The following is a 26,177-nucleotide window of genomic DNA, read 5'->3' as shown; positions in this document are numbered from 1 at the left end:
GACAGGGACAGGAACAGATATCTGTACACTGGTGTTCATAGCAGCATTATTCACAGTAGCTAACAGATGGAAACTACCCCTAGTGTCCATTGATCAATGAATTGTTAAACACAATAGGGTATAGACATATGATGGAATATCATTAAGCCTTAAAAGGGAAGGAAATTCTGACACATGTTACAACATGGATGAGCATTGAGGTCATCATGCTAAGTGAAGGAAGCTGGTCACAAAAAGGCAAATATTGTGTAATTTCATTTATGAGAGGTACTTAGAATAGCTAACTTCATAGACAGAAAGTAGAATGGTGATTGCCAGGGGCTGGGGAAAGGGGAATGGAGACTTGTTATTTAACAGGTACAGAGTTTCAGTTTGGGATGATGAAAAAGTCCTGGAGATGGATGGTGGTGATTGATGTTGCACAACCATGTGAACGTGCTTGACAACACTGCACTGCACACCTCTAAGTGGTGATGATGGTAAATTTTAGGGGATGTGTATATATATTTAGAATTTAAAAACAAGAGTGAATTCCAACAATTGTATTAACGGAAGCTAAATGACACGTATCATAGGAAAAGATATCTAAGCAAGGAGTGTAGCATGGCACGGAGCCACAGGCCTTCCTTTCATGCCCCGATCAGTAGTGTGACCTCAGCAATTGTCTAATTGCTTGGTGTCACAGATGTCTTACCTGCAAACTGGGTATGACAGTCTCTACCCTCCTACTGGTGGGGTCATCATGTGGTCCTAGAGGGTAGGTTTGGAAAACTTCTTTTTGGTACCAGGGATGGAACTCAGGACCTTGTGCTTACCAGGGAGGTGCTGTGCCACTGAGCTAAATCCCCAGCCCTGGTTTGGAAAACTCTTTGGAAATTGTCCTGCAGAACTGATGGGGTGACTTCATCTTTTAATTCATATTATAATTTTATTCATTTTTACTATGAAACGGATCATATATCCATTTAGAAAATATTATTATTTTTCAAAATAATGTATGACCTTGCTTAAATGCCTGGACTTGGGTCAGAGCTTTGGGGACTGCTCCAGCCAGGGCTGCCACAGGCTCTGTGGTATGTGGCTGGCTGTTTCTATTAGTACCTGACCCATGGCTTACTGAAATCCTGTGGGGTTCCTAGGGGCAGTTGCTCTGATGGCCCCTGCAGGGCACTGTGGGGCTCAGCCTGTGCACACTCTGTCTCTCCACTCTGTCTCTCTACTGCATGTGAAGAATGAATTTGTCTGGTGTGCATTTAGGGTGGCATGAAGGGAAGGGAGGAAGTAGATGCTCACAGTTTTTAGTGTTCTGTCATTCACTGAGAAACCCCAAATGAGAAAGACTAGGACCTGGCACATTTAGAAGCTCTCTCTCCCCAACCCTGATCTCCACCCTACATTTGGGTACACAGGAAATAAGAGGCAGGGGCTGGGCCAAATTTTCTCACTGTCTCAAGACAGGTCCCTAAAGGCCAGGCCAGGATTGTGCAATGGGTGAGCATGATGGTCCCATTCCTTTTTCATTTTGAAAACAGGGGAGCTCCAGGATGCTGGTTTTACATCTCTGGTTGTAGCAGTGCATTTGGGGAGCTGCTTGGCAGGCCATGAAGTGCAGAAGAGGTGTATTTGGAAGGCTGAACAGCACCTTCCTTCTCTGGGAGCTGAGGTCACTCCTCAGACTGGTCTGGGCTGCATGTGGCTAAGTGCATTTCAGCCCTGGCATGGCTGGAGGAGGGGCAGTGGCTAAGTGGTTTCTGAAAAAGGGCAAAAATGATGGGAAAAGCTTTGGGGTCCTCTGGGAATCAGAGCTGTGGCAACAGCAGCTGCTACCCTTGCTGGAAATGTTTCCTTGAGTGCCAGCGTGTACCCACAGCCCACCCCTGCAGCGTGGCCGGGAGGGGCAAGGACCCTCTCAGAGGTAGGTAAACCACTCTTCTTCCACACCAGCCCAGCTCACCCTTCAAGTAGCCACCACCTTGGAGTTCCCAGGCACCCATCGGGTCTCAGGTGTGCCTGCATCTAGCTGGTGAGTCCCTTTAGTTGTCTGTTGGCCAGTGCATATGTTAGCATTTAGGATGGCATTGTGAGTGATCACAAGCTGGGACCTGTCACTTCCAGTTGTGTAATTATGGGAAGTTTAACTAGGCTCAGAGCCTCAGTAATCTCATCTGAAAACTAAGGATAGTAATGGTGTGTTGTTGTGAGACTGAAGTGTTTTTTTTTTTTTTTTTAGTTTAACATAAGACGGTTTATTTGGGGAGAAAAAATGGAAAAGAAAGAGGATAGGCAGCTACTGTGAGGTAGTAGGAGGCTTCAGAACTGAAAGTCCCCTGAAGTGAAATTGAAATTGACGTGCACTTAGTGTGGCTAATCATAAACAATTGGTAAATGATAGTGGTGGTTGTTATTATCAACACTTGTTACATTTGCTCCTGCAAAGAGGTGAGCAGGCTGCAGCTGCTGCTGAAGCCAGAGGTTTGTGGCTGGTGGATTTCAATGCATCGCCCTTAGGCTCTGTTCAGTGGATGGAGGGCTGGGTGGAAGTAGTCCTGGCTTCTCCTTCTGGCTCTCATCTCTTTGTTCTTGTCAGAGCCTCTCTATTCTTCACTCCTGGTCCTCAGATCTTGTCCCTTCTGGGGAGATGCTCAAGTCAGATGTGGGGATGAGAATAAGGGGGCTGGGTCTCGGACCAGCATTGTTCTAGCTTCTCTGAAAGTCACAGGCAGCAAGAGGGAGGTGCTCCCAAGATCCTGCGTGGATGCCTGCTTCAGACACAGAGGCAGGAGAACTATACTGGGCACATCTCACCTGGGCTGGGGAGAAGGAAGGGAGTCTTCCAAGGTGGTGGGCAGTGTCTCATTGAGCTGTGGAGGTGAGATAGAACCAGGAGGTCAAACCAGGTATTGGTGGGCAGGGTCAGGTTTTCAGAACCATGCTTTAGAACATCTTGATTAATTTGTGAATCCTCATCTCCATCAGACAACCAACATGTGTCTGCCTAAAACATGGTAGGAAATTCCCTCCATCACTCCAAGTCACTGTGCTGTGACAGGTGCATCACTGTGGGGCCCATACACAGGTCACACCCCAGGCCTGGCAGTGACAGACTATCCTGTCCCCATTTTCCTGCCCATCTTATAGCAGACGGCTCCTCAGTACCTATCCTGCCCTCAGTCCTGGGAAAAGATTGGTTTCCAATAGAGAATTGGGTGCAGAGTGTGCAGTGCTGATTTGGGGTTTGTTGATCGACTGAAAGGAGGTAACTTTTGAGCTGACTCCTGTTTATTGGGTTTGGTTAGATTGGGACCAGTTAGAGAAAGAGGCAAAGAGTGTCACTAAAAGGTTCATGGAGGCTTCTACTAATAAGTACTCTCTTGTTGGGATATTGGAGCTGCTTGTCATCAGTTTATTCTTGCTTTTGTAGCTAGTCTTGCTTGAGGTGGGGGAACATAGACATTTCAGGGAGATGCAGGTATGGGATATGAGCCTGGGTCTTATTGATACTTTGTTTTGGGGGTTGTGAGATCCTTAGGATGCTCATTTGAGGAGGAGGATGCTGCAGGTCTGGAGCTTATGCCTGGCCTCAGGGGTGGGAATGTCTGGTCTGCTCAGCCTCCAGGCCCAGTGTGTGGTCTTTAGAAAGAGTCCTGAGCCTTCCAGAGAGGTGGGAGAACTGGAGATGTTCTGGAGCTAGGTAGCTACAGATCATATCCAGGCTCCATGGAAGAAGGGACATGTGAGCTGTCATCATTTAAAAGGCACAGGAGAGTTCAGTGGCTCTGGGTTCTAAATAAATAAATACATACATACATACATACATACATACATACTGACAAATCCCTAGACTGAACAATTTTTGACAGTAATCTATCTTCTGAAGGCACACTGTAGCTCTTGGTCTCCAGGCTTCTGAAATCACTCCTGGCTTCCTACTGTTCATGCAATTGTGCCTACATTATTTCTTGGCCTTCAAAGCCTCCAGCCATTAGGTTCTAATCTGCCACCTGTCCTGCAGTCCCTCTGACTTTCTCTTCACCAGCTGATCCAGAGTACCACCCTCTCCTCCAGCTTCAGCCTGATCTGCTCCCCTTTCAGGTCCAGCTCATGTGTCCCTTCCTCCGTGGAGCCCCCTTCAGCACCCCGATCCCTCCTTGGTTCCTCTGGCCCAGCCAGAACCCCTCTCTGAGCCCCCAGCACTGTGCTAGGCTCCTAGAAGGACTCAGCAGATGGGTGCTAAGTGATGAAATGAACAGATGGGGGAGTGGGACTTTCTGTGGTTGGGAACACTCCCTGCTGCAGGGGGTTCACCAGATGGGTGAATTGGAGACTGACTCAGGTCATCCTGAGAGCAGACTAACAGGGGGAACAGGCGGGGGTTGGGGGGGGTGGTCAGCTACCTGCTCTGTTCATATCCTGGCCATGTGCTCTGGGTTTTCACTGCCTGAACTTTCCCTTGAAAATAGGACTTGAGAGGCCTCTTAACTCCCTTAGTGGTTGTTTTCCAAAATGCAGTTGCTATTGGAGCATTAATTTCCCTAACTAACTACAGAAATGAGAATGAGGAAGGTCTATGTCTGATCTCTCTCATCTCTTCCATCAACACCAAAACAGTTTTTTTTCAATAAAGATGGGTCAGTCAAGGTCCCTGCCCAGGAGGAGATCACAGGGCATGGGGGAGAAAAAGCAGTGACAATAGAAATTGTTAGATCACATGGCAGACTGTGTGAGGAAGGCCATGAGGGATGGATGGACAATAGGCTGGGCCACTCTGGAGGAGGGAGGGGACATAACTGGTATAAGGATTTGGGGTGCTTTGTGGAGGTGGCTGTACCAGTGGTCCATCCCAAAGAGAGGTGGCATCTGAGAGGGGGTGGGGTTTAGGCAAGGAGAGAAGGAGGAAAAAGTACCACAGTGGAGGCTACATGGAAGCAAAGGCCTCTTAGATGGGGCAGCCCAGGGTATCAGGGAGCGGGTGGGGGTTAGCACTGGTTGGACTTTTGGGGTGTCCTGCTTCACAGGGGTCTTGACAAGAAATGCAGGTAGGGTTAAGTATGTATAGTGCTCAAGCTAGCTCTGTGACTGCCAATAGGTACTATATTGGGTTACAGAGGATCTGCAAAGATGAAGAAATGGGCGAGTATAGACTCAAGGGAGTCTGAGCACCCACCCCAAGAGGAGGACTCCAGCCTGGACCCCCCAGATACAGATGCTAACTCCAAGACACCTCCAGCCAAGCCCCATATTTTCTCTGTGAGCAAGAGCCGTACCCGGCTCTTTGGGAAAGGTGACTCGGAGGAGTTGTCACCTATGGATTGCTCTTACGAGGAAGGAGAACCAGTTTCCTGCCCGACCATCACAGTCAGCTCTGTGGTCATCAGTCCAAGGCCTGGGGACGGTCCCACCTGTGCCAGGTAAGACTGAAGTTCCCTCCTTGCCAGAGTCCACTTGCTCTGCTGGTGGAGACTCTGCAAGGTAATCCCACTTCTGGGCAAAAGGTCCCAGAGCTGGGGTGCTGGGGAGTCTTCTGAGGTGGTCTGGTCCAGCATCTGCACTCAGAAGACTCACAGGACACATGGTTACTGACTTGGTACATATGGTGATCCCAGCTGCCAGCTGATTACTAGGTGTCCAGCTCTGGAATGCTCACCAGCCTCAAACACTTAGATGTCAAGTTTAAGGCCAGGAGCTTTTAGACAGGGAGGACAAAATAGCTCCAGGAAGAGCCATCAGCCCTCCAGACTCCTTGAGGGCACCCTGGCTGGCTGACTTCTGGAGCAGTGTGAGGATGCCTTGCATTGAGCAGGGGCCGTGTAAATTCCTATCTTTAGCCCCTCCGGGTGCCTGCCTCCTGAGCCTGAGCAGAGAGGCAAGTGGGCTGGATGCAAGAGGAAGCAGTATCGAGGACATTCTAGATAGTGCCAAAGATGGAATGGGAATGGAATGGAGACATGTGGGCTCATGGTTACATTGGCTTCCTGGAGGGTTATCAAACAGAGGGGTGGCCTTGTTCTTCCCTTTTGAATAATCTTGAATTTAGTTGTGTTCCCTTGACAAGCCCCTACGGCCTCAGGGCTGAGGGGAGACCAGGGCATGAGGTGAAGGTATTGTCTGGTCCCTAGGCAGCTGTCCCAGGACTCCATCCCTGCCAGTGCTGAAAAGCCACTCAAGCTCTATGATCGGAGGAGCATCTTTGATGCTGTCGCTCAGAACAACTGCCAGGAACTGGACAGCCTGCTGCCCTTCCTGAAGAAGAGCAAGAAACGCCTCACTGACACTGAGTTCAAAGGTGCCCACAAGGACTGGCTTTCTGGGTGGGGGGACTGCTCTGGCTGGGCTCTCACTCTCCCTCTGCCCTTCAGACCCTGAGACAGGCAAGACCTGCCTGCTGAAAGCCATGCTCAACCTGCACAATGGGCAGAATGACACCATCTCTCTGCTCCTGGACATTGCCCAGGAGACAGACAGCCTGAGGGAGTTTGTCAATGCCAGCTACACGGACAGCTACTACAAGGGTGAGGAGGGTGGCAGGCTCAGCCTGACTCTGTCCATGGATGTGCCCGAAACCCAAAGGTTCAGGGGTCTGGGGCTTCCTTATTTCTCTAAGCTTCTTACTCCCTCCCAGACACTATGCTGGGTTCTGATCCCTGCCTTCTGCATCTACATCTCCTTCCTGGGCCCTGGGGTCCCTGCCTCCTCCCTGCTGATTTGGTGGTCCCTGTCTCTGGCCACCTCTGGCCTCTTTCTGCTACCTTTCCTTGCCCCTGGGTAGTTTTGACTCCTCTCCCTTGAAGTCTGATATTTCTTGTTGCCAGGAACCTCTACTTCTGTCTTGGGACCTCCTTGGGCTTCCTAGGGATCCTGGCCTGGTCTCCTATAGTGGGAGGGGCAATTCAGGCATCTTCTCTTCAGTTTCTCCTCTAGCAGCAGCTGCTGCCAGCCAGGGCCCTTGCCTGGGTGTAACTGTCTGGGTACCCTGCAGGGCTGTGATCACAAAACCAACAGTGAGCATCCTCCATAGGCCAGACTGCACTGCACATAGCCATCGAGAGACGGAACATGGCATTGGTGACCCTCCTGGTAGAGAATGGAGCAGATGTCCAGGCTGCAGCCAATGGGGACTTCTTTAAGAAAACCAAAGGGCGGCCCGGCTTCTACTTTGGTAGGGAGATCACATGGCAGACACTTGGCATTTTGACTTTTGTTAAGGGGAGGTTTGGAGCATAGATAGAGGGAGTTGGAGGTCCTGTGGTTCAAGGACCTTCAGTCTCATTCCAGGGCCTACCATGGCCCTGTGTTGGCTGCAGGTGAGCTGCCCCTCTCCCTGGCTGCGTGCACTAACCAGCTGGCCATCGTGAAGTTCTTGCTGCAGAACTCCTGGCAACCAGCAGACATCAGTGCCAGGGACTCGGTGGGCAACACAGTGCTGCATGCCCTGGTGGAGGTGGCCGACAACACAGCTGACAACACTAAGTTTGTGACAAGCATGTACAACGATATTCTCATCCTGGGAGCCAAACTCTACCCTACACTGAAGTTGGAGGAAATCACCAACAAGAAAGGGTTCACACCACTGGCTCTGGCTGCCAGCAGTGGGAAGATTGGGGTAGGGGAGGAGCCTTGTCCCTGAGCTGGGGGCTCCATGTGGTGAGGGTGGTATGGGAGAGGATGGCAGGTACAGGACTCTCATTTCCCAAATGAGTAATCAGAGGAATCGTGAGCTGCCGAGCAGAACCTGACAGGGCAGACACAGCCATTTCTGATTTCCAGCTCTCAGTGTCACCAAGAAGACCCTGGGTAGTGGTGCGTGCAGGGAACTGGGGATGGATGGGGTAGGGGAAACTCAGGGTGAGATAGAAAAAGAGGCTTTCTGGTGAGCAAGAATTTTGAATGACAGGGAGTTTCCCTTAAGGAGATAGTTTGAGGTAGGCCAGGTCCAAGCCCATTCAGGGGTCTGCCGGCGATGTTGGGCCATAGAAGGCTGATGGTGAGGTTGGGATTCCTGGGAAATGGACTGGAAAGGGTTCCTCAGTGCCAGAGATTCTGGAAGTTGTCCCTGCTTATCTGGGCCTCTTTAGGAACCTGACTTTATGACCGTAGTTTCATTCCTTGGATTTTCTTTGTTTATTTCCTTTTGGCTTGAGATTTTCTAGAATGGACCAAGGCTGCCCTTCAGTGGTGGATGCTAGAGTTAGGGGCTCAGGTACATTGGGCCTGTAGCTGTTGGAGTTGGAGGCAGCAGGCAGTGGATCTTGTTGGTGATCAGGAGCAGGTGGAGGCTTGCCAGAAGCTCGGGTAGGGTCTCTGCTGGGCCAGGAAGCAGAGTTGTTCTCTAAGCAGAGATGGTGGCCTGCATGTAGATGCAGTCTTTGGCTGGGCCCCCAGCTGACTTCTGATGAGCTCTTGCACCACTGCAGGTCTTGGCCTATATTCTGCAGAGGGAGATCCCGGAACCTGAGTGCAGGCACCTCTCCAGGAAGTTCACAGAGTGGGCCTATGGGCCTGTGCACTCCTCACTCTATGACCTGTCCTGCATCGACACTTGTGAGAAGAACTCGGTGCTGGAGGTGATCGCCTATAGCAGCAGTGAGACCCCTGTGAGTGGCCAGAGCTGTCCCCAGGCGGGGAGGATACCAGGTCTAAATGCCCACCCTTACTCTCACCCCAGCTTTCCCTGGTTTCTTACTAGTGAAAACTTACGGCCAGGGGGCCCAGGACCTGCAACCTCACTTTCTTCATTCCCATTGAATGTTTTCTTTTTTTTTTGGTACCGGGGATCAAACTTGGGTCCTTGTGCTTGCGAGGCAGGCGGTGGAACCACTGAGCTAAATCCCCGGCCCTTGAATGTTTTCTTTAAGTACATAAACAACAGATAATTATCATCCCATAAAATGGAAATAGTTCAAAGTACATAGAAAAAAATGACCCTCCTTTTATATCATATAAAATATGTAGTTGCATTTTGTTTACATAATTGGGAATCATACTACACATAATATAGGACAAGTGATCTTTTCACTTAATGGCACATCTTGTGGTTTTTAGATTAGTACATATGGGTCCATCTCATTTAAAAAATTGCTGCATCATATTCCATAGTAGAGATGAGGAGTAAATGTCTATAGGACACTCAAGGTATTTGAAGTTTTTTGCCACCACAGTGCTGAAGGCCACTTGGCATGGGTTTGAGAATTGTTCAATGAAAGATACCTAGAACTGCCAAATCTAAAAGAATAGTCATTTAATATTTTAATAGCTACTGAGTCTGTCTACATGACCATCACCAGTGGATGCACAGATGCCTGTATCTCTGTCAAGTCTGGACATTATCAAATTTTTAGAAGCTAATTTAAATCCATTTACCCCAAATACTACCTCGTTAATGTCTTAACTCTCATTTTTTGGATTACTGTGAGGTAGAGCATTTTTATATTGTTACTGACCTTTGATACTTCTTTGGTGAATTTCCTATTCATTGTCCTTTGCCATTTCTTCTTCTGCACAGTTTGTCTCCTTATGGTTTGTAAATGCTCTTGTTACAGAATGAACAGATCCTTTCTCTATTACACATGTTGCAAATATTTTATTTTCTCCCAGTCTGGCTCTTGCCTTTTTACTTCATTTATGGCATCATTTTACTTACAAAAGGTTTTCATTTTGATAGTGTCAAACTGATTAGCCCTTTTCATACATAGCTTCTGTGATAGTGAGGAAGGCCTTTTCCACTTTAAGATTAAACACATATCCTTCTATATTTTCTTTTACCTCTTTTATAGGTATTTTATGTTTGGTGCTTTATCTAGATTTAATTTTGAATGATTCTCAATGCAAGTCTCAGTGCCATTTATTGAAAAGTCAATGCAGTTCCCATTTGCTTTCAGATGTCACCTCTCTTGTCCTGTCTTTCTTTCTTTCTCTTTTTTTTTGGTACCAGGGATCGAACTCAGGTCCTTGTGCTTGTGCAGCAGGTGGCGAAACCACTGAAGTGACACTCCAAGCTCCTAAAACCAACTTGGTGGGTGGAGTCTGTGGGACTGACAAAAAGGACCTGCTGCAGTGTTTTTTTCAAGTCGGAGATTACTTTTAAGAGATGCAATCAAAATATTCAGTTCATATTTAAATTTTTAAAAATATAGTAAAAGATACATTGACACTAACCCGCCTCAAAACATTGCCCATCACTTCAAACACACTATCTCATCATTCTTGCCACTTTGTGAAGGTCTTCGGAAGTTCTCTTTCATGAGTGTCTTTATGAGGTATGATAAAAAAATACAGTGCGAGATGTGGCTGAGTACCATCCAACGGAAAGGCAGGCTTTCAAAAATGTTGCAGTGTGTCCTCATCCACTTTATTCACCAGATCTGGCACTGCGTGACTTCTGGCTCTTACCCAAAGTCAAAATGACCATGAAAGATAAATGTTTTGAATTGATTCAGCATATCATGGCAGCTGTAACAGCGCAACGAAAGACACTCACAGAAGAGGACACTCAGAACTACTTCAGCAAGTGTCAAGAATGATGTGTGTTCAAAGTGAGAGTGACTGATGGCAATGTGTCTTTTAATGTAATAAATTTAAAAAATCAAACATTCACTATATTTTTCAATCACCTTGTATGGGAAGGGTCAAGGGAGAGCAAAGCCTGACCTGTCCAGCCCTGTTGGTCCCCACCTGGACTGTAGGCTGAATCTAGCTTCTGACTCAGAGTCCCAGATACAAGAGTTCCTAGAGTGGTGGTCTGGATAGTAAATGGCCTCCGAAAGGACCAAGATGTTTGACGTGGAGAAGAGAAGGCTCTGGGGCCTCTACTGACAGCTTCGTGTCTCCAAAGGCTCTTACGGGTCAGGAGTGTGGGGTTGTCCTGGGACTACTGATGGAAAGTAGAGAAAACCAACTTTATTCCAAAGAATGGCTCTTTTCTACAGGCTTCTTCATAGGCTTCTTCTTTTTTTTTTTTGGTATCGGGGATCGAACTCAGGTCCTTGTGCTTGCGCAGCAGGCGACGAAACCACTGAGCTAAATCCCCGGCCCCCTTCATAGGCTTCTTGAAGGACTAGGGAGCTTCTAGTCCCCAAAGATATTTAAAGTTTGGGTGGGGCTTGGACTTGATGGCCAGAGAGAGGCTAGGATGAGCTTATTTTATCTCATCTGTCCTAGGGACACTTGAACCTTAACAAAGTCTTCGGATGTGAGACTTTTGCCCCAGAGCCTATTTATAATACAATTCCTGGGTACCAGGCCTCTTACTACAGTAAAGACTGCCCAGGTCCGCTCATCTATCATGCATATGTAATTGCCACCCCAGCCTGATCAATGGCTAGAAATGTGACCCAGAGGCTCCTTCCTGCCCCACCTCCAAAGCAGCCTCCTGGCTGGTTCTACTTTAGCCAGCTTCTTCTGGTTGTGATGGGAATGATAAGGATGATGGCTCTTGGGAATGAGTTATTAGATATAAATGGGGATAGGATGTTGGGCAATGCCATGGGCCCTTAAGTGAGCATTTAGGGCTTGTTCAGTTTTACCTCTATCCATTGTACCCACGCAACACAGCCCAAGAGGATGGTTTACTCAGTGAGCCAAACACAACTGGGATCACCCCAAGGCCCTGTCTGCCTGCTGGTTCAGACATCTGGTGATACTCAGCTGCTTCGCAGGCTGAGGTGTGATCATGCCAGGCCTGAGCAGGTGACATGAATGTAAGGAGCACCAGGTGCTGGAATAGGGGTACAAGGCAGCTCCTGGCTAGGAGTGAGCTTGCTTCTGTTTGCTCTTTCAGAATCGCCATGACATGCTCCTGGTGGAGCCTTTGAACCGACTTCTACAGGACAAGTGGGACAGATTCGTCAAGCGCATCTTCTACTTCAACTTCTTCATCTACTGCTTGTATATGATCATCTTCACCACGGCCGCCTACTACAGGCCAGTGGATGGCTTGGTACGGCCAGAGACTTGGGCCTTGGCAGCCAGGATGCTGGGTATGGGGAGTGGTGTGGATGTTCCCATAAGATCCCCAGGCTTCAGGCCCACATGTTGCCCTGGGCTCCTTTTTGGCTTCCTGGAGAGATTGAGGGGTTGTTAAGAGGTCCTTATTTCACTGGGCTCTCTTTCAGGCTAACTGGAAAACCCAACTCCTTTCCTAATTCAGCCCCCTCCCCCTCTTCTTTTTTTTTGCGGTACTGGGGATTGAACTCAGGACCCTGCACTTGCAAGGCAGGTGGTGGTGCCACTGGCCCCTCTTTTTTTTCTGTTTATTTTTCCAGTACCGGGGATCGAACTCCGGTCCTTGCGTTTGCGAGGCAGGCGGTGGAACCACTGAGCTAAATCCTCAGCCCCTTGGCCCCTCTTCTTTAGCTTTGTGGTCCAGGGAGGCTGAGTATGTGATCACTCAGGTCCCTGCTTTCAGGAGCGGGTGCACTCAGAAAGAATGCAGGAATTAGGGCAGCTTGCTCTGGGCTGGATGTTTGTAGGGTCATGGCATGGCATAAGACCCTATCGAGTTCCTACCCAGCTTGCCTGCTCTGCTTTGTTCACTCAGTTGCTCATAATTCATTTCCTGGGCCTACACTTTTGAGTGCTTCTTCTGTGCCAGGCCCTGGGCCCACCATAAAATCAGCTTAAGATAAGAGTTTTCCTTCTATCCAAAGTGATGGGCTCCATGGAGTTTCTGGATTGAGTCCTCTTGTTAAGTACTCAGGGCACTTCATTTTCTGCCTTTATATCCAGGATGCCTTGCTGTTGGTTCTGTCTTTATTGTACAGGGGATTGAACCAGGGGCCTTAACACTGAGCTACACGCCCAATTATTTATTATTTATTTATTTTTATTTTTGAGTCAGGATCTCTTTTAGTTGCTAAGTTGCTTAGGCAGGGTTTGAACTTGTGATCCTCCTGCCTCAGCCTCTCAGCTGGGATTACTGGTGTGTGCCACCATGCTCAGTTTGGTTTAAAAACTAAATTTCCCTAGTTAGGGGCTCTTGATTTCCATTGGCATGCGGAGGCTGCCACTTTGGGGAAACTAGGTCCTCCTTGCATGTGTCATCATAATAATGTGTTGCCTTTAATGTGTTGTCATCATAATAATGTGTGTCTCTTTCTTAGCGGAGGCTGTGCCTCTGAGGCAGGGGCTGGGTCTTTATTATAGGGCTTGGCACCAGGTGAATGTTGAATAAATGAATGAGTGAATGAATGAATGAGTGGAGTCACCAACTTCTCTGCATCTCACAGCCTCCCTATAAGCTGAAAAACACAGTTGAAGACTATTTCCGAGTCACAGGAGAGATTCTGTCTGTAACAGGAGGAGTCTACTTTTTTTTCCGAGGGGTAAGCTTTCCTTCCCATGCTGTCAGTTTCCATTATCACCAAAACAAAAGCTAATAGAAATCACTCCTTGATCACTCACTTTTATGTATCAGAAACATAATGGCCCCATTTGAGTTTGTGAGAAATATACAGGGGAAGCCGAGAGTCATTCAGTGTTCATGGCTGGGGGTGGGGGGACTGCCCAGTGTGCCCCATGAGCCCAGAGCAGTACAACCTTGAAGTTAGCCAGGGCTCTCCACTGTGATCCTCTCACCATATTTTTATTTAGTTACAAGCCTGGAGTGGAACCTTCTTAAATGGTAGGATCATAACTGGTAGTTTAATAGTTTAACTCACCCAACAGACCATTAAAACTCAGGACAATGAAGGAAATCTACAAGTAAAATGGAACTATTTTATTTTAACTGAAAATGTATGCGTGTGTATCCCTTGGGGATTCTTCTTATCTAACACTGGTCTTTTCGTTGAATGTGGAAAGGCCGTTTGGAATTTTACATTACCTTCCTTGCAAAAACCAAACCTATAATGAATGTGTGTTTTATGATTTCTAGTTTCAGCTTCTTTAAAGAGAAATAAGAACTTAGATGATACAAAGAGCTCTGAATGCAGAATTTGAGATCATTATGATTTTTAACCTCCAATCTTTTGGGGGGCTAAGTTACATCTAATTTTTCTTTTCTCTTGCTTTCTCTCTCTCTCTCTCTCTCTCTCTCTCTCTCTGTCTCTCTCTCTCTCTTTGTCACTCACTTTTATGGAGTCTTTTACAAATCATTGGACTTGGTCTTCACAGAAACAACTGTCTTGTTTTCACAGTCATAGTTTGCATTATAATAAAGTAAAGCCACAGCAGCAAGGGCCACTCTTGGCAAACAGAGTATTAACCTATGGTAGTGGTAAAAAATATCTGGGTGTCTGGAGGGGACATCCTAGTGCCAGTAGTTAATCTGTTGAGTTAGTTCAGTGGAGGCTGGATAAAAGAATTTATTGTAATAATTATTGGCAGAAAATGCAAAAAAGCATTAATTAGAAGAAAAAAATTTCCCAATCCCACCATTAAATTACAGCAATTGATGACATTTTGGTGATTTTTTTTTTTTTCTTCTTGAACTTAACTTCTGGGTAAAGTTGAATTTCCCTCTGGGTATAGTTGTAACTCTGCCCTAGATTGGAAAAAAATCTCTTATCACACAACATCATCTCATTATCCACACGGTTCCACTGTTGCTAATCTTTGCTTTAACACATTCTGGTGTTTCATCATGCTGACATTTAGGAGGCACCTTGGGTGGTCACCATTTAACCACATGTAATATTTCCTGGGAACTTGCTCTGTTTATCTGTAGATTCAATATTTCCTGCAGAGGCGGCCAACCATGAAGACCTTATTTGTGGACAGCTACAGTGAGATACTTTTGTAAGTGACACTTTGATTCTTCTGTCTCTTTTGCCCCAGTCCCGAGGTGACAATAGTCATTTTTCACTCATTCTCTCACTTGAACTGGGCCTGGCACATAGTAGGGTTTAGTAAACATGTTGAAGCAATCATAAAAGGTACTCAAGAGATATTTATTGGATGGGTGAATACAAAAGGTCATCTACCCTATGCCAGATAAGTGCTGGAGTTGACAACTGTCGTGGGCTCAAAGGACCTATTGTCTGAGTTAGATGCACCCTTGTCCACTTTTTCCAGCCATTGATGAAACAGACATGGTTCTTGGCTTGAAGAAATTTCATCTTTAAAGGAGGATTCTTTAACCTTGGCTGCATTGACAGTTTGGACTGAATAATTCTCAGTTGTGTAGGGGAGAGGCTGGGTTGTGCATTGTGAAATATTTAGCCACATCACTGTTCTCTACCTACTAGGTACTGGTAGCTCTTCTTCCATGTTCCAGGCAATCAAAAATGTTGCAGAAATTCCCAAAGGCTCCCCACTTGGTGTGAGGGAACTGTGTGTCCCCGCTTGTACATTCTGGAATTGTTCCTAATTAAGAACCATCTAATGTATGTATAAATGTCAGAAGAAAGAACTAAAAGAATGGAAAATGCCTAAGGAAGGAGAATTTGAGAGAATAAGGAGGGTTGGACAAGAAACTTCCATGTTTGGTTATGAGCTTTTTGTACTCTAAATTTTTACCTATGTGTGTGAATAGCTTTGATAAAATCAAAATGTTACATGTACGTATAGAGTATCTTTTCCTGGGCTAGCTGTATACCATATAATCCTCTTTCATGATACTGGGCAGTCAGGGAGCCACTGGTCCCAGTCACCCTACCATCACAAGGGGAAACAGCTGACACTATAGTGTGCTGTGTTGCTAAGCTAGTGTGTTCAGTTGGTTAAGCGTATTCAATGAAGTTTTGACTTACAATATTTTCAATTTATGATGGGTTCTTCAGGATGCATCCCCATCGTAAGTCAAGGAACATCTGTACTATATTTATGCTTGTGCTTGAGACATAAGATTTTGCACCCTCAACCAGCTTTTGGCCCTTGAGAGGGTCGCTATTGCTTCCTCTGAGAATGTGTGGGGTACAGGAAGCGGAGCAGCCCAGCCTGAGCTCCTACAGTGGCCTGAAGTCTATCTTCAGATACAAGCAGACCTGGGCCTTTTGTTCACGGGCTTGCTAGGCCTCTCATATGCCCAGAGAGTTTCCTGTCTCCCCACCCCAGCTTTGTGCAATCGCTGTTCATGCTGGTGTCCGTGGTGCTGTACTTCAGCCACCGCAAGGAGTATGTGGCTTCCATGGTGTTCTCCCTGGCCTTGGGCTGGACCAACATGCTCTACTACACCCGAGGCTTCCAGCAGATGGGCATCTATGCCGTCATGATTGAAAAGGTGGGTGCACTGTGCCCAAGTAGGTTTTTCACAGAGCCCTGTTGGCCTCATGGGTGGGAGACACTGTCCTACAGACTGTCCAGCTTCTCTGTATCATCTGGGGAAGCAAAATTTAGCTGCTATCCCATTCCTTAAGATTCAAGTGATCTGGCCTTGAGCCATATGTGGGAATCCCCTGAAGCCTGACTCTGCATCCCAGACCCCTCTCTCCTGACCAGATCAAAGGCCACAGGGAGAGGTGTAGGTGAGTCCTTCATGACACCTGAGCTGAGAACCATCACACCTACCCCTCCTGCCTGTTCTCTCATTTGACATCAGGCTAATGCAATCCTAGCCCCTCCTTTGCTCCTCCCAGGGCGCAGAAGTGTCTGTGATAAACCTGCTTTCTCTTGCAGATGATCCTGAGAGACCTGTGTCGATTCATGTTTGTCTACCTCGTTTTCTTGTTTGGATTTTCCACAGGTAATGGGCATGGTTGGAGCTGGTAGGAAGGGAAGGCTGCTGCTCACTCTGGCCACCTGAGGACTTTGCTGAAGGCTGGGTGGGGGAGATAGATGCATGCCTGCAGGTGACAGAGTGAATGGACAAAGAACAAACTAAAATGAACCCAAGAACTAGGAAATGTGATTTGTAAAATATTTTCAGTGATTTTTAAGACAGAAAGTGGTGCTTTCCTGTATTATACCAGCATTTTGGCTCATTTTACCCCCTTTAAAAATTTTTGACATTTTTTTCTGACTTACAGGAAATTTTCAAGAGTAGTACAAATAACTTCTATTCTCCTTACCCAGATCCCTCAATTTTGCTACATTTTAAAATAACTGTGTCTCCCTTATGCACAATTGCATATGCACATACACATGTGCACACGTGCACACACACACACACACCTCACACTTAAAAAATTTACTTCTGGGGAGTGAGTTGCATGATCACCCTTTTACCACTAAATACTTCAGTGTATATTTCCTAAAAACAAGAACATTTCCTTACCCAAACACAGTGTAATTATCAAAATCAAAAAAGTAACACTGGTGCTTACTATTAGCTAATCTATATTCCTATTCCTATTTTCACCAGTTGTCCTAACAATGTTCTTCTATGAAAAATGAACATCCTGGATCATGAGCTCTACGATCTTTCATGCCTCCTTGGTTTCCTTTCACCTTGAACAGGTCTTTCTGATTTTAGTATTTTTAAGGAGTAAAGCCAGTTGTTTTGTCCAGTGTCTCTTGTCCATTTAGATATGTCTGATGTGTCCTCTGGGTGGAGTCTAGAATTTTTGGGCCAGAATATCAAGGAAGTGATGCACATCTTCAACAGTGCATTGTCTGGAGTTGCATGATTATTGTCCCACATCTGCTGAAGTGAATTTGATTACTTGTTTTTGGTGAATGTGCTAGATTTTCTATTGTAACTACTTTCCCTTTGTAACTGACAAGTGATTTGGGAAAAATGTTTAGAGATTATGTAAATATCCTGTTTCCCATCAGACTTCCACCCACTAGTTTTAACTTCCATTGATTATTCTAACCTAAATCACTAAAATTTGTTTGAATATTATCGCTGAGCAACAATATTCTTACTCCATCACTCCTTCTACATTTATTCACTGAAGTTTTTATCTCTTGTACACTAGAATGGCCTCATGGATTCTTTTTTTCTTCATGGAGTCTCACTTTGTTTACTGAGTTATAATCCTTACTATCATTTAGTTTGATGCTCAAATTATCTGAGGTTTAGTCATTGGGAACCCCTTCAGGCTGGCTCCTGTGTCCTTTTGACATGTCTACATTATTTTTTTTTTTGTATGTGACTCTGCTTTGATCCTCATTGAGTCCTACAGGTACAGAGTTCACGTGGTGGCATTCTTCTCCTTTTGCACCCTGCACTTTGGGATTTATGTCTGGAGGGATGGGCAGCTGTGACTAAGTGGCACCTGATAGGAGTGGGCTCTGACACCTGGATATGAAGTCCCTGGACATCAATCACCACAGGAAAGGATTAGGCCAGGGGGATTAGTGGGTATGGACATGCAGTAGCCATGGTGCACAACTGTTACAGAAGCTCTCAGGCTCTGGACTAAACTTCCAAAGAGCACAGAAGGCGGGAAGAGGCGACTCTCCTCTGAGCTGCTTGATACCCTTGATTCTGGAGTAGACCTCTCAGGGACACAGACAGGATGTGTGGCTGACAAAGTGGGTGTGAAGCCAGGGCCCACATATAAGGTTAAGAAGGCTGTACATTGCATGAAGGTGTATTGACATTGTACAGATACATTGTATTTTTATGCTACATATTTTTCTAGCATATAACAACAAAGGTATTGTTACAACTAAGTGGTAAATTTTGACAAATTTTCAACAGTCTGGAAGAAGGGCTGCTTTAGAAAACATCACACAAGGGCCGGGGATTTAGCTCAGTGGTTTTGTTGCCTGCTGCACAAGCTCAAGGACCCGAGTTCGATCCCTGGTTCCCCCCCCCCAAAAAAAAACCCCACATCACACAAAAGTGCTTTGTGGCTGAGCAGCATCCCTGATATAGACCCATCCTGGGGTGAAGGGTATGTGTCAGGGAGCCTGGGGCATTGGCTTCCATCTAGTTGCACCCTCCCTTTCTATGGCCTGTAGCGGTAGTGACACTGATTGAGGATGGGAAGAATGACTCCTTGCCGATAGAGTCACACCGGTGGCGGGGACCTAGCTGCAGGACAAGCAGCAACTCCTACAATAGCCTGTACTCCACGTGTCTGGAGCTGTTCAAGTTCACCATCGGCATGGGTGACCTGGAGTTCACTGAGAACTATGACTTCAAGGCCGTCTTCATCATCCTGTTACTGGCCTATGTGATTCTCACTTATATTCTCCTGCTCAACATGCTCATTGCTCTCATGGGGGAGACTGTCAATAAGATTGCGCAAGAGAGCAAGAACATCTGGAAACTGCAGGTGAGTGGGCCAGTGGGGTGGGTGGCCTGGAGGGCGTTGGTACTCTGTCTTCCGCGTTACCAAGCTGAGCGCCTGAGCCCTACAGGACTTGGGGAGGGGGAAGAAATTCCAACCAGTCTGGGATTGAGCAGAAGCACCTTCCTCAGTGGGCTCCTTTCCAGCATCTTTCCCTGTTGAGCATGGTCTGCACAGAGTCACAGCAGCTTAGCTGGTGTTCATAGATGCTGTGTTTGGCTGTGGGCTGGACAGTCCTGAAGAGAGGGAGGCAGAGGCCTCAGCCCATGTGATGTCCACAGCAGAGGACAATGGTCTTGGGTGAGCACCAGAGGTCAGACTTGGGGGTACAGGTAACAGAAGATGAGGTCCTGAGAATTCCTTTTCTGAGTCACGTGGTCCCCACCTGCCTCTCTTAACTCCTACAGTGAAAATATCACTCTTATTAAGTAGCACTTACTCCATAATAGGTCCTGGTCCAGGTGTTTTGCTTACCTGATCCCATTTAATCTTCCTGTGATCCTCTGTTAGTGCTCTGTTACTAGCCGTGTTTGAATGAAAGCACTGAGACAAAATGACATTAGGTGTCTATGTTATGGGACATCCAGCTGGGAGGTAGCAGAGCCAGGACACATGCTGGGCAATCTTACTCCTGAGGCCCTGCTCATACCTAGTACCTTATATTGTCCCTTTGTGAGGGTCCAGACAGATCTGGGCTGCACAGGCTGAGCTCCCTCTGTGGAGTGTGCACCTGGCAGGCTGTGGAAACCCACGCAGTGTAGAAGGCCCTGGAGGTCCAGTGTGGAGGCTTCAGGGGCTGGGAGACACCTTGGAGAGGCTGATCCTAGAAGCAAGCGCCAGTAGCCCCTGGATGAACTCTCTGCCCTTCTACTCTATGTGCTCTTCCTCAGAGAGCCATCACCATCCTGGACACAGAGAAGAGCTTCCTGAAGTGCATGAGGAAGGCCTTCCGCTCAGGCAAGCTGCTGCAGGTGGGGTACACCCCTGATGGCAAGGATGACTACCGCTGGTGCTTCAGGTAAGGCTTAAACAGGAGTTAGGTCTGGTGGGACTCTGGGACGCAGCTGTGGGCATGGGGCACCCTTCTGGAGTCAGTTGTGCGTACAGAGGCTGCCTCAGGACCTTTTGAAGCCAGTCATGAACTTAGGGGACTCCCCTAAGGCCAGCTGTAGGAACACGGGCCAACCCAGGGCTCAGCTGTGGGCATAGGAGACTCACCTTAGTCTCAAAAAGTAGGGCCCAGACAGAAATATTGGGCAACATGAGATGTCCAGAAGGGACCACCTAATGAGCTGGGTCAGAGCCAGGAATCCAATATTTAGAGTCCCTGCCACACATGGTGTGGGCAGGGAAAAGTGGTGTCCAAAAAACAGGTCTTATCTGCTTTCCCCACCAGATAGGTGGTTTCCATCTGGATCTGTGAGCATTCCAGACTGGAAGCTGGATGTGGCCTTTGGTGCCCAGCTCCATGACCCCTTGTTCCCTCATCTGCAGGGTGGATGAGGTGAACTGGACTACCTGGAACACCAACGTGGGCATCATCAATGAGGACCCCGGCAACTGTGAGGGTGTCAAGCGCACACTGAGCTTCTCCCTGAGGTCAGGCCGAGGTAAGAGGGAAGGGCAGGGTTGCAGCACAGAGGGGGCTCTTTGGCTTGTGGGTCTCTCACTTCTTGCAGGCCTTCTTCACCTCCTCCCTCCACAGGACCTGGGTTCTGTAACAGCCCCAAATGCCAGCCATCTATGCACACTCATTTGCAAACACTCTGTGTGGCCTCACACATGCCCACTCAGTGGAGCATTTAGCAGGGCCCTGCAGGGCAGCTGGGCCAGCACCCCTGGTGCAGGCACTGTCCTCAGTGCCTAAAGGAAGCAGCTCAGGCCACATCCAACCCTTGGAATGCCAGCTTGGGAAGCTGCCCTGCTTCCTCAGCCCTATTCCTCTTGCCCCATGTGAGCAGTCATAGCCATTTACATTGCACTTTCACTGTGATATTAATAAAGACACTGACCCAGTCACAGGGATAGACACATTAATGTTAATTGGAGTAGGACTAGGGAACAGCAGAGGTCCCCTTATTTCACTCTTAGGATTAAGGATTATTTCTTGAGGATTGTACATCTCTACCCAACTTTGTAACAGTAGAAACTCCAGTAATGAATAGCCAGATAATTCAGACAACAAGGACCTTTCCCCACAGTATGTGTGATAGGAGGGAGTGAGGGAATGCAAGAGGGAAAGGCCAGGGAAGGAAAGTAGTCAGTAGAGGAGCTGGGGGAGTGTGTGGAAGGGGCCTTGGCATCAGAACTGTGGGGAATAGCACTGGGAATCCCATTTCTCTTCCTTTAAGGGCTCTGGACCTGGGGCTAGACCAAACAATCCCTGAGGCTTAATGTTCCCACCACCCAACCAGCCATTAGATGGTATCCTGATGGGTACCTGATCTGTCTTCCCATGGAACCTCCTGCATCTATGCCCAGATTCTGCAAGGGACCCTCCTTCAGCTTGGTATCAGCTTGGGGTTGGGGGACAGGCCAGTGCTAATAGGGGTAGCATCAGCCTGCAAGGCCTGGAGAATTCAGGTGGAACAGTCACAAGGGACCAGCCTCCAGCACTTCTGATGCCTGTGAGATATGGCCAGGGTTGAATACCAGCAGAGGGCACTGGATCATAGCTCTAGGCCAGGAGGTATGTGTTTAGGCTGGTTTTCTGGATAGATTGGATCCAAGGTGGCCAACCAGAGAACTTGGCTGACTGGGGCTCTGGCAAATGGAAGAACATACACAGCTTGTCCTCTTGGCTGTCATTCCTCTGAGGTTGTCAGAGGGTGGAGGTGGCTATGGGGTGACAACTGAGTCTTCCTCAGGAGCTCCCTGGGATTTCAGGACACACCTGAGGGCCTCATTTGAGGTCTAGTGTCACCATGCTTCTCTTGGCATCATTCCCCATCTGCTATGCCCCGATGGGGCTTGGACTCCAAATCCTAATTTTTTGACTGGTGTTCCTCACCATAGAGCTGACCCACTGTGGGGCCACTCATGAGGCAGTACCTAGGGTTGCTTGTGTGATCATCTCCTTGCTTTCCCACTTGGGAAGGGAGGAAATGCAGGGGAGAGAGGTGAGCAATGGAGTCTCATGAGGTATGAGCAAGTCAGGGTGGGGCAGAGGGAGAGGAATTGAGGGTGTAACTTGAGTGGAGGAGTTTCCTTGATCAGCTGAGGAAAGAGGAAATTGTACCAACCAGGAGCCCCAGGAAATTCCATTCCTGGGTCTCTTTGTATCTGAAGACTTGTTTTGCTGCATTCAGTGTAGTAATTATGTTTTGCTCTTCAGTTTCAGGGAGAAACTGGAAGAACTTTGCCCTGGTTCCCCTTTTAAGGGATGCAAGTACTCGAGATAGGCATTCCAGTCACCCTGATGAAGTTCATCTGAAGCACTTCTCAGGGTCTCTTAAGCCAGAGGATGCTGAGGTCTTTAAGGATTCCGTGGCTCCAGGGGAGAAGTGAGGGGTCCCATGTGGGGTGCTCTCCATGCTGGACCTTTGGACCTTTGGACTTTTGGACGCCAGACTACCATTGGGAAGCTGTTCAGAGAACACCAGTGCCCTCTCTGCAGCCTGACCTGCTCTGTGCCAGCCTAGGCACAGCCCTAAGACTGCCCTGGACATGCCATGTGAGGTGTGGTTGGGTCCATGTGAAGAGATCTGTATCCAACCATCACTGTCCCCAGGTGAATTTTCAAACAAAAAATAATCTGCCTTTGTACTTTTTACTGACTTCATTAAACAGTATGAATGGTAAATCTTCACTTGGATATACATTAGCTCCTTGTTTTCCTTTTCTTTCCTTTCCTTTTTTTTCTTTTCTTTTTCTTTGGAGACATGGTCTTGCTGTGTAGTACAGGCTGGACTTGAACTCATTATATAGCCCAGGCTGACCTTGAACTAGTGATCCTCCTGCCTCAGTCTCCTGGGTTTCTGGGGTTATAGGTATGTACCATCTCTTTGATTTTTATATTTCTGGGAGTACAAGTAAATGAACCCCAGGAAAATACCTTTGAGAACACAGTATTTCCTTTGATGTTAAATGCTGAGGCTCTTCCTTTCTGTATTGTGTTAATATCTCACCTACCAAGAGTGGTCTTGGGGGCGTTTGTCATTTGCTCCCCAGAGGAGTTGGAAGAGGCCGGTCCCATTCCCAGCTCTGGCAGAATGAGGTTTTCTCAAAAATGACTTTGTCCTTTGGCATGAAATACTGAAGTCCCCAAAATGCAGCTCTATTACCGGTCAGATAAAAGTACAGGACCACACTTCAAAGGACATGGAGAGGAATTTTCAGCGAACTTTTATTTGTTGTGATGAAAGTCTTGTTCTCCTGCAGTGCTAAGTGCTTCCACCCGCCTCAGCTTGTCATTCTCCAAATAAATAAATATATGTATATATATACATATATATATCATAACAATTGTGAACTTTGTGGCAGTCATTGGGCTGGCTTGGCTAGTTGGCACTGTGCCTTCTTTTTACGCATCTGGGAGTGTGTACATGAGTGTGTGCTTGTACTACCCTTTATATCTGGATGGCTCTGGTTGTTCTTTAGTTATTACCCACAGGTGAGGACACTCCCTCAGAAATATACCTACCATAATCAGCAAACTATAGTCCACGGACCACAGCCACCCTGTCATCTATTTTTGTAAAATAACTTTCACTGGAACACAGCCTCAGCCACTTGTTAGCCTGCTTTCATGCTTCAATTCATAGTGGAGTGGTTGCAGTAGAGACCAAATAGTTTGCAAAGCCTAAAGTATTTATGATCTGGCCTTTTTGCCGAAAGGTTTGTTGGCCTTTTCTTTATGGAATAGAACTTAAACAATCCAGGAGAGATCTGTCCCAGACATGGCGGGGGCGGGGGGGGGCTGTGTTAATGTCTGCAGATTGTGGTATGAGCTGCTTAATTGTGAAACTGTTGGCCACATGTTCATGAAAGGAAGGGTAACTTTAGCTGTGGCCCGGGGCTTAGGCCCTAGCATGAGAGGTAAATCTGGAGGAAATGCTGAGACCCCTCCTTCATGTTCCCCAGCAACACATGTGCCTCACAAATGAGGCCTGACAGAGGAGTCTGAGGGCTGGTGCAAGAGGTGCCTGTGTGTGCAGTGAGGTACATGCAGACCACATGGCTGGTGAGTGTGGAGGAGGAATACAGACCATGAGGATGTGCGGAGTGTGTTGATGAAAGTGCTTGATGTACATTATCCTTTATGCCTCTTAACAGCTCATGCAGGAGCTATTATTAGCTTTATTTTATAGATAAGAAAATTGAGGCTCCGACAATTAGTAAGGTTACACAGGCAATAAACAGCGTGGCCTGGGTCTGACCCCAGGGAGTCTGACTCCAAAGGCCCAGTCTTAAATGCAGTGCCGGGCCACCTGGGCATGCCAGCCTATCGCCAGGTTAGAAGGGAGACAGGAAGGCTTGCCACCTGTTCTGAGCCTGGACTTCATGCTTTACTTGGAGGCCTTTCTTAGAAAATGTGTGGGTGTCACATATCTGCAAATTTCTGCAAATTGGATCAGCTTTTGAACGCATGCAGAGCTGGAAAGAATCCTTGGCTGTTCCTCTGAATGATCAAAACCTTTTGTGTAAACTTGAGGTGGCTTAAAGAAAGAAATACTTGCATCTGGCTCATTTTCTCCTTTCTTTTCTTTTTAAATCAATAAACTATTTTTAGACCAGTTTTATGTTCAAAACAAAATTGATCCCCACACATGCACAGCTTTCTCTACTTTTGATATCCTGCTCCAGAGTGGTACTTTTATTAAGATAAGTGAACCTACACTGACATATCCTTATCACCCGAAGTCTGTTAGCATTCACTCTTGGTAATGTACATTCTATGGGTTTTGACAAATATATAAATATGGTATCCAGAATTATAGTATCACACAGAATAGTTTTACTGCCCTAAAAATCCTCTGTGCTCTACTAATTCATCCTTCTCTGCCTAGCTTTTGGTAATCACTCATCTTTTTACTGCCACCACAGTTTTTCACCTTTCCCAGAGTGCCATGTACTTGAAATTACACAATAAGCAGCCTTTGGGAATTGGCTTCTTTCAATTAGTATTATGCACTCAAGTTTCCTTCATGTCTTCATTTCTTTTTGGCACTGAATAATATTCCATTATCTGGATTTACCACAGTTTTTGTATCCACTCAACTACTGAAGGTCATCTTGGCTTCAGTTTTGGCAATTATGAGTAAAGCAGGGGCCGGGGATTTAGCTCAGTGGTTCCGGCCCCTGCTGCATAAGTGCAAGCTCCCGAGTTTGATCCCCAGTACCAAAAAACAAAAACAAACAAACAAAAATTACGAGTAAAGCTGCTGTTAAACATCCATGCATAGGTTTTAGTGTCAATATAAGTTTTCAGATCCTTTAAGTAAGTCCCAAGGAGTGTGATTGTTGGATTATTTGGTGAGAGTATCTTAGTTTTGTAAGAAATCTCACAATAGGCTTACAAACTATTTCAAACATCTTACATTTCTACCAGTAGTGATGAGAATTCTAGTTTCACATCCTCATCAGCATTTAATATCAGAACTTTGACCACTCTAATAAAGTGTGAAGTAAGTAGTCTTACTCTTTTTTCTGTATCTCTTTTTCTTTAATGTTTCCACTTAAACTTAGCTGTATTGACCAATATTTAATATGCATTTACATTTTAGGATATTATATTTTTGTTATGGCCATGTTCTTTTGTACTTTTCTGTACCTTTTCTTTTCTAATCCTCCCATAAGGCAAAATGGTAAAGAAGGGAATAAAAGAAAACAAAATGTTTTACACGTTGTTATTGTTGACATATATTTATGTTTTTCAAACTATTTATTTATGTATTTGTGTGTACTTTTTGGTGCTGGGGATTGATCCCAGCGCCTCATGCATGCTAAGTATATGCTCTACCATCGAGTATTGGCAAATATAATTTGCATACATTATGGTGCATAACATGATATTTTGATATATATGTATGTTGTGGAAAGGCTAAGACAGCTATTTAAGAT

The 26,177-nt window shown here is 46.6% G+C and overlaps 1 protein-coding gene across 4 annotated transcripts; it reads left to right on the top strand.

The window, feature by feature from the left end:
- The first annotated feature begins 1,234 nt into the window (after positions 1 to 1,234).
- On the top strand, positions 1,235 to 26,177 carry Trpv1 (transient receptor potential cation channel subfamily V member 1). Of its 4 annotated transcripts, none has more exons than XM_087191389.1 (16): positions 1,235 to 1,915; positions 5,106 to 5,408; positions 6,117 to 6,283; positions 6,357 to 6,509; positions 7,016 to 7,156; positions 7,302 to 7,600; positions 8,412 to 8,591; positions 11,774 to 11,932; positions 13,221 to 13,316; positions 14,660 to 14,730; positions 15,988 to 16,153; positions 16,549 to 16,615; positions 18,784 to 19,100; positions 20,006 to 20,133; positions 20,610 to 20,725; positions 22,450 to 26,177. In XM_087191389.1, the coding sequence occupies exons 2-16, from the start codon at positions 5,119 to 5,121 to the stop codon at positions 22,620 to 22,622; spliced, it is 2,523 nt and encodes an 840-aa protein (XP_087047515.1). In that variant the 5' UTR covers positions 1,235 to 1,915; positions 5,106 to 5,118; the 3' UTR covers positions 22,623 to 26,177.

The sequence above is a fragment of the Heterocephalus glaber genome, unplaced genomic scaffold (genome assembly GCF_053883595.1).
Source record: "Heterocephalus glaber isolate CG9 unplaced genomic scaffold, H.glaber_assembly_v1.0 deba00001564, whole genome shotgun sequence".
In the NCBI taxonomy this organism is placed as follows: domain Eukaryota; kingdom Metazoa; phylum Chordata; class Mammalia; order Rodentia; family Bathyergidae; genus Heterocephalus; species Heterocephalus glaber.
The sequence above is the reverse complement of the archived record's forward strand: the minus strand, read 5'-3'. Positions and strand labels throughout refer to the sequence as shown.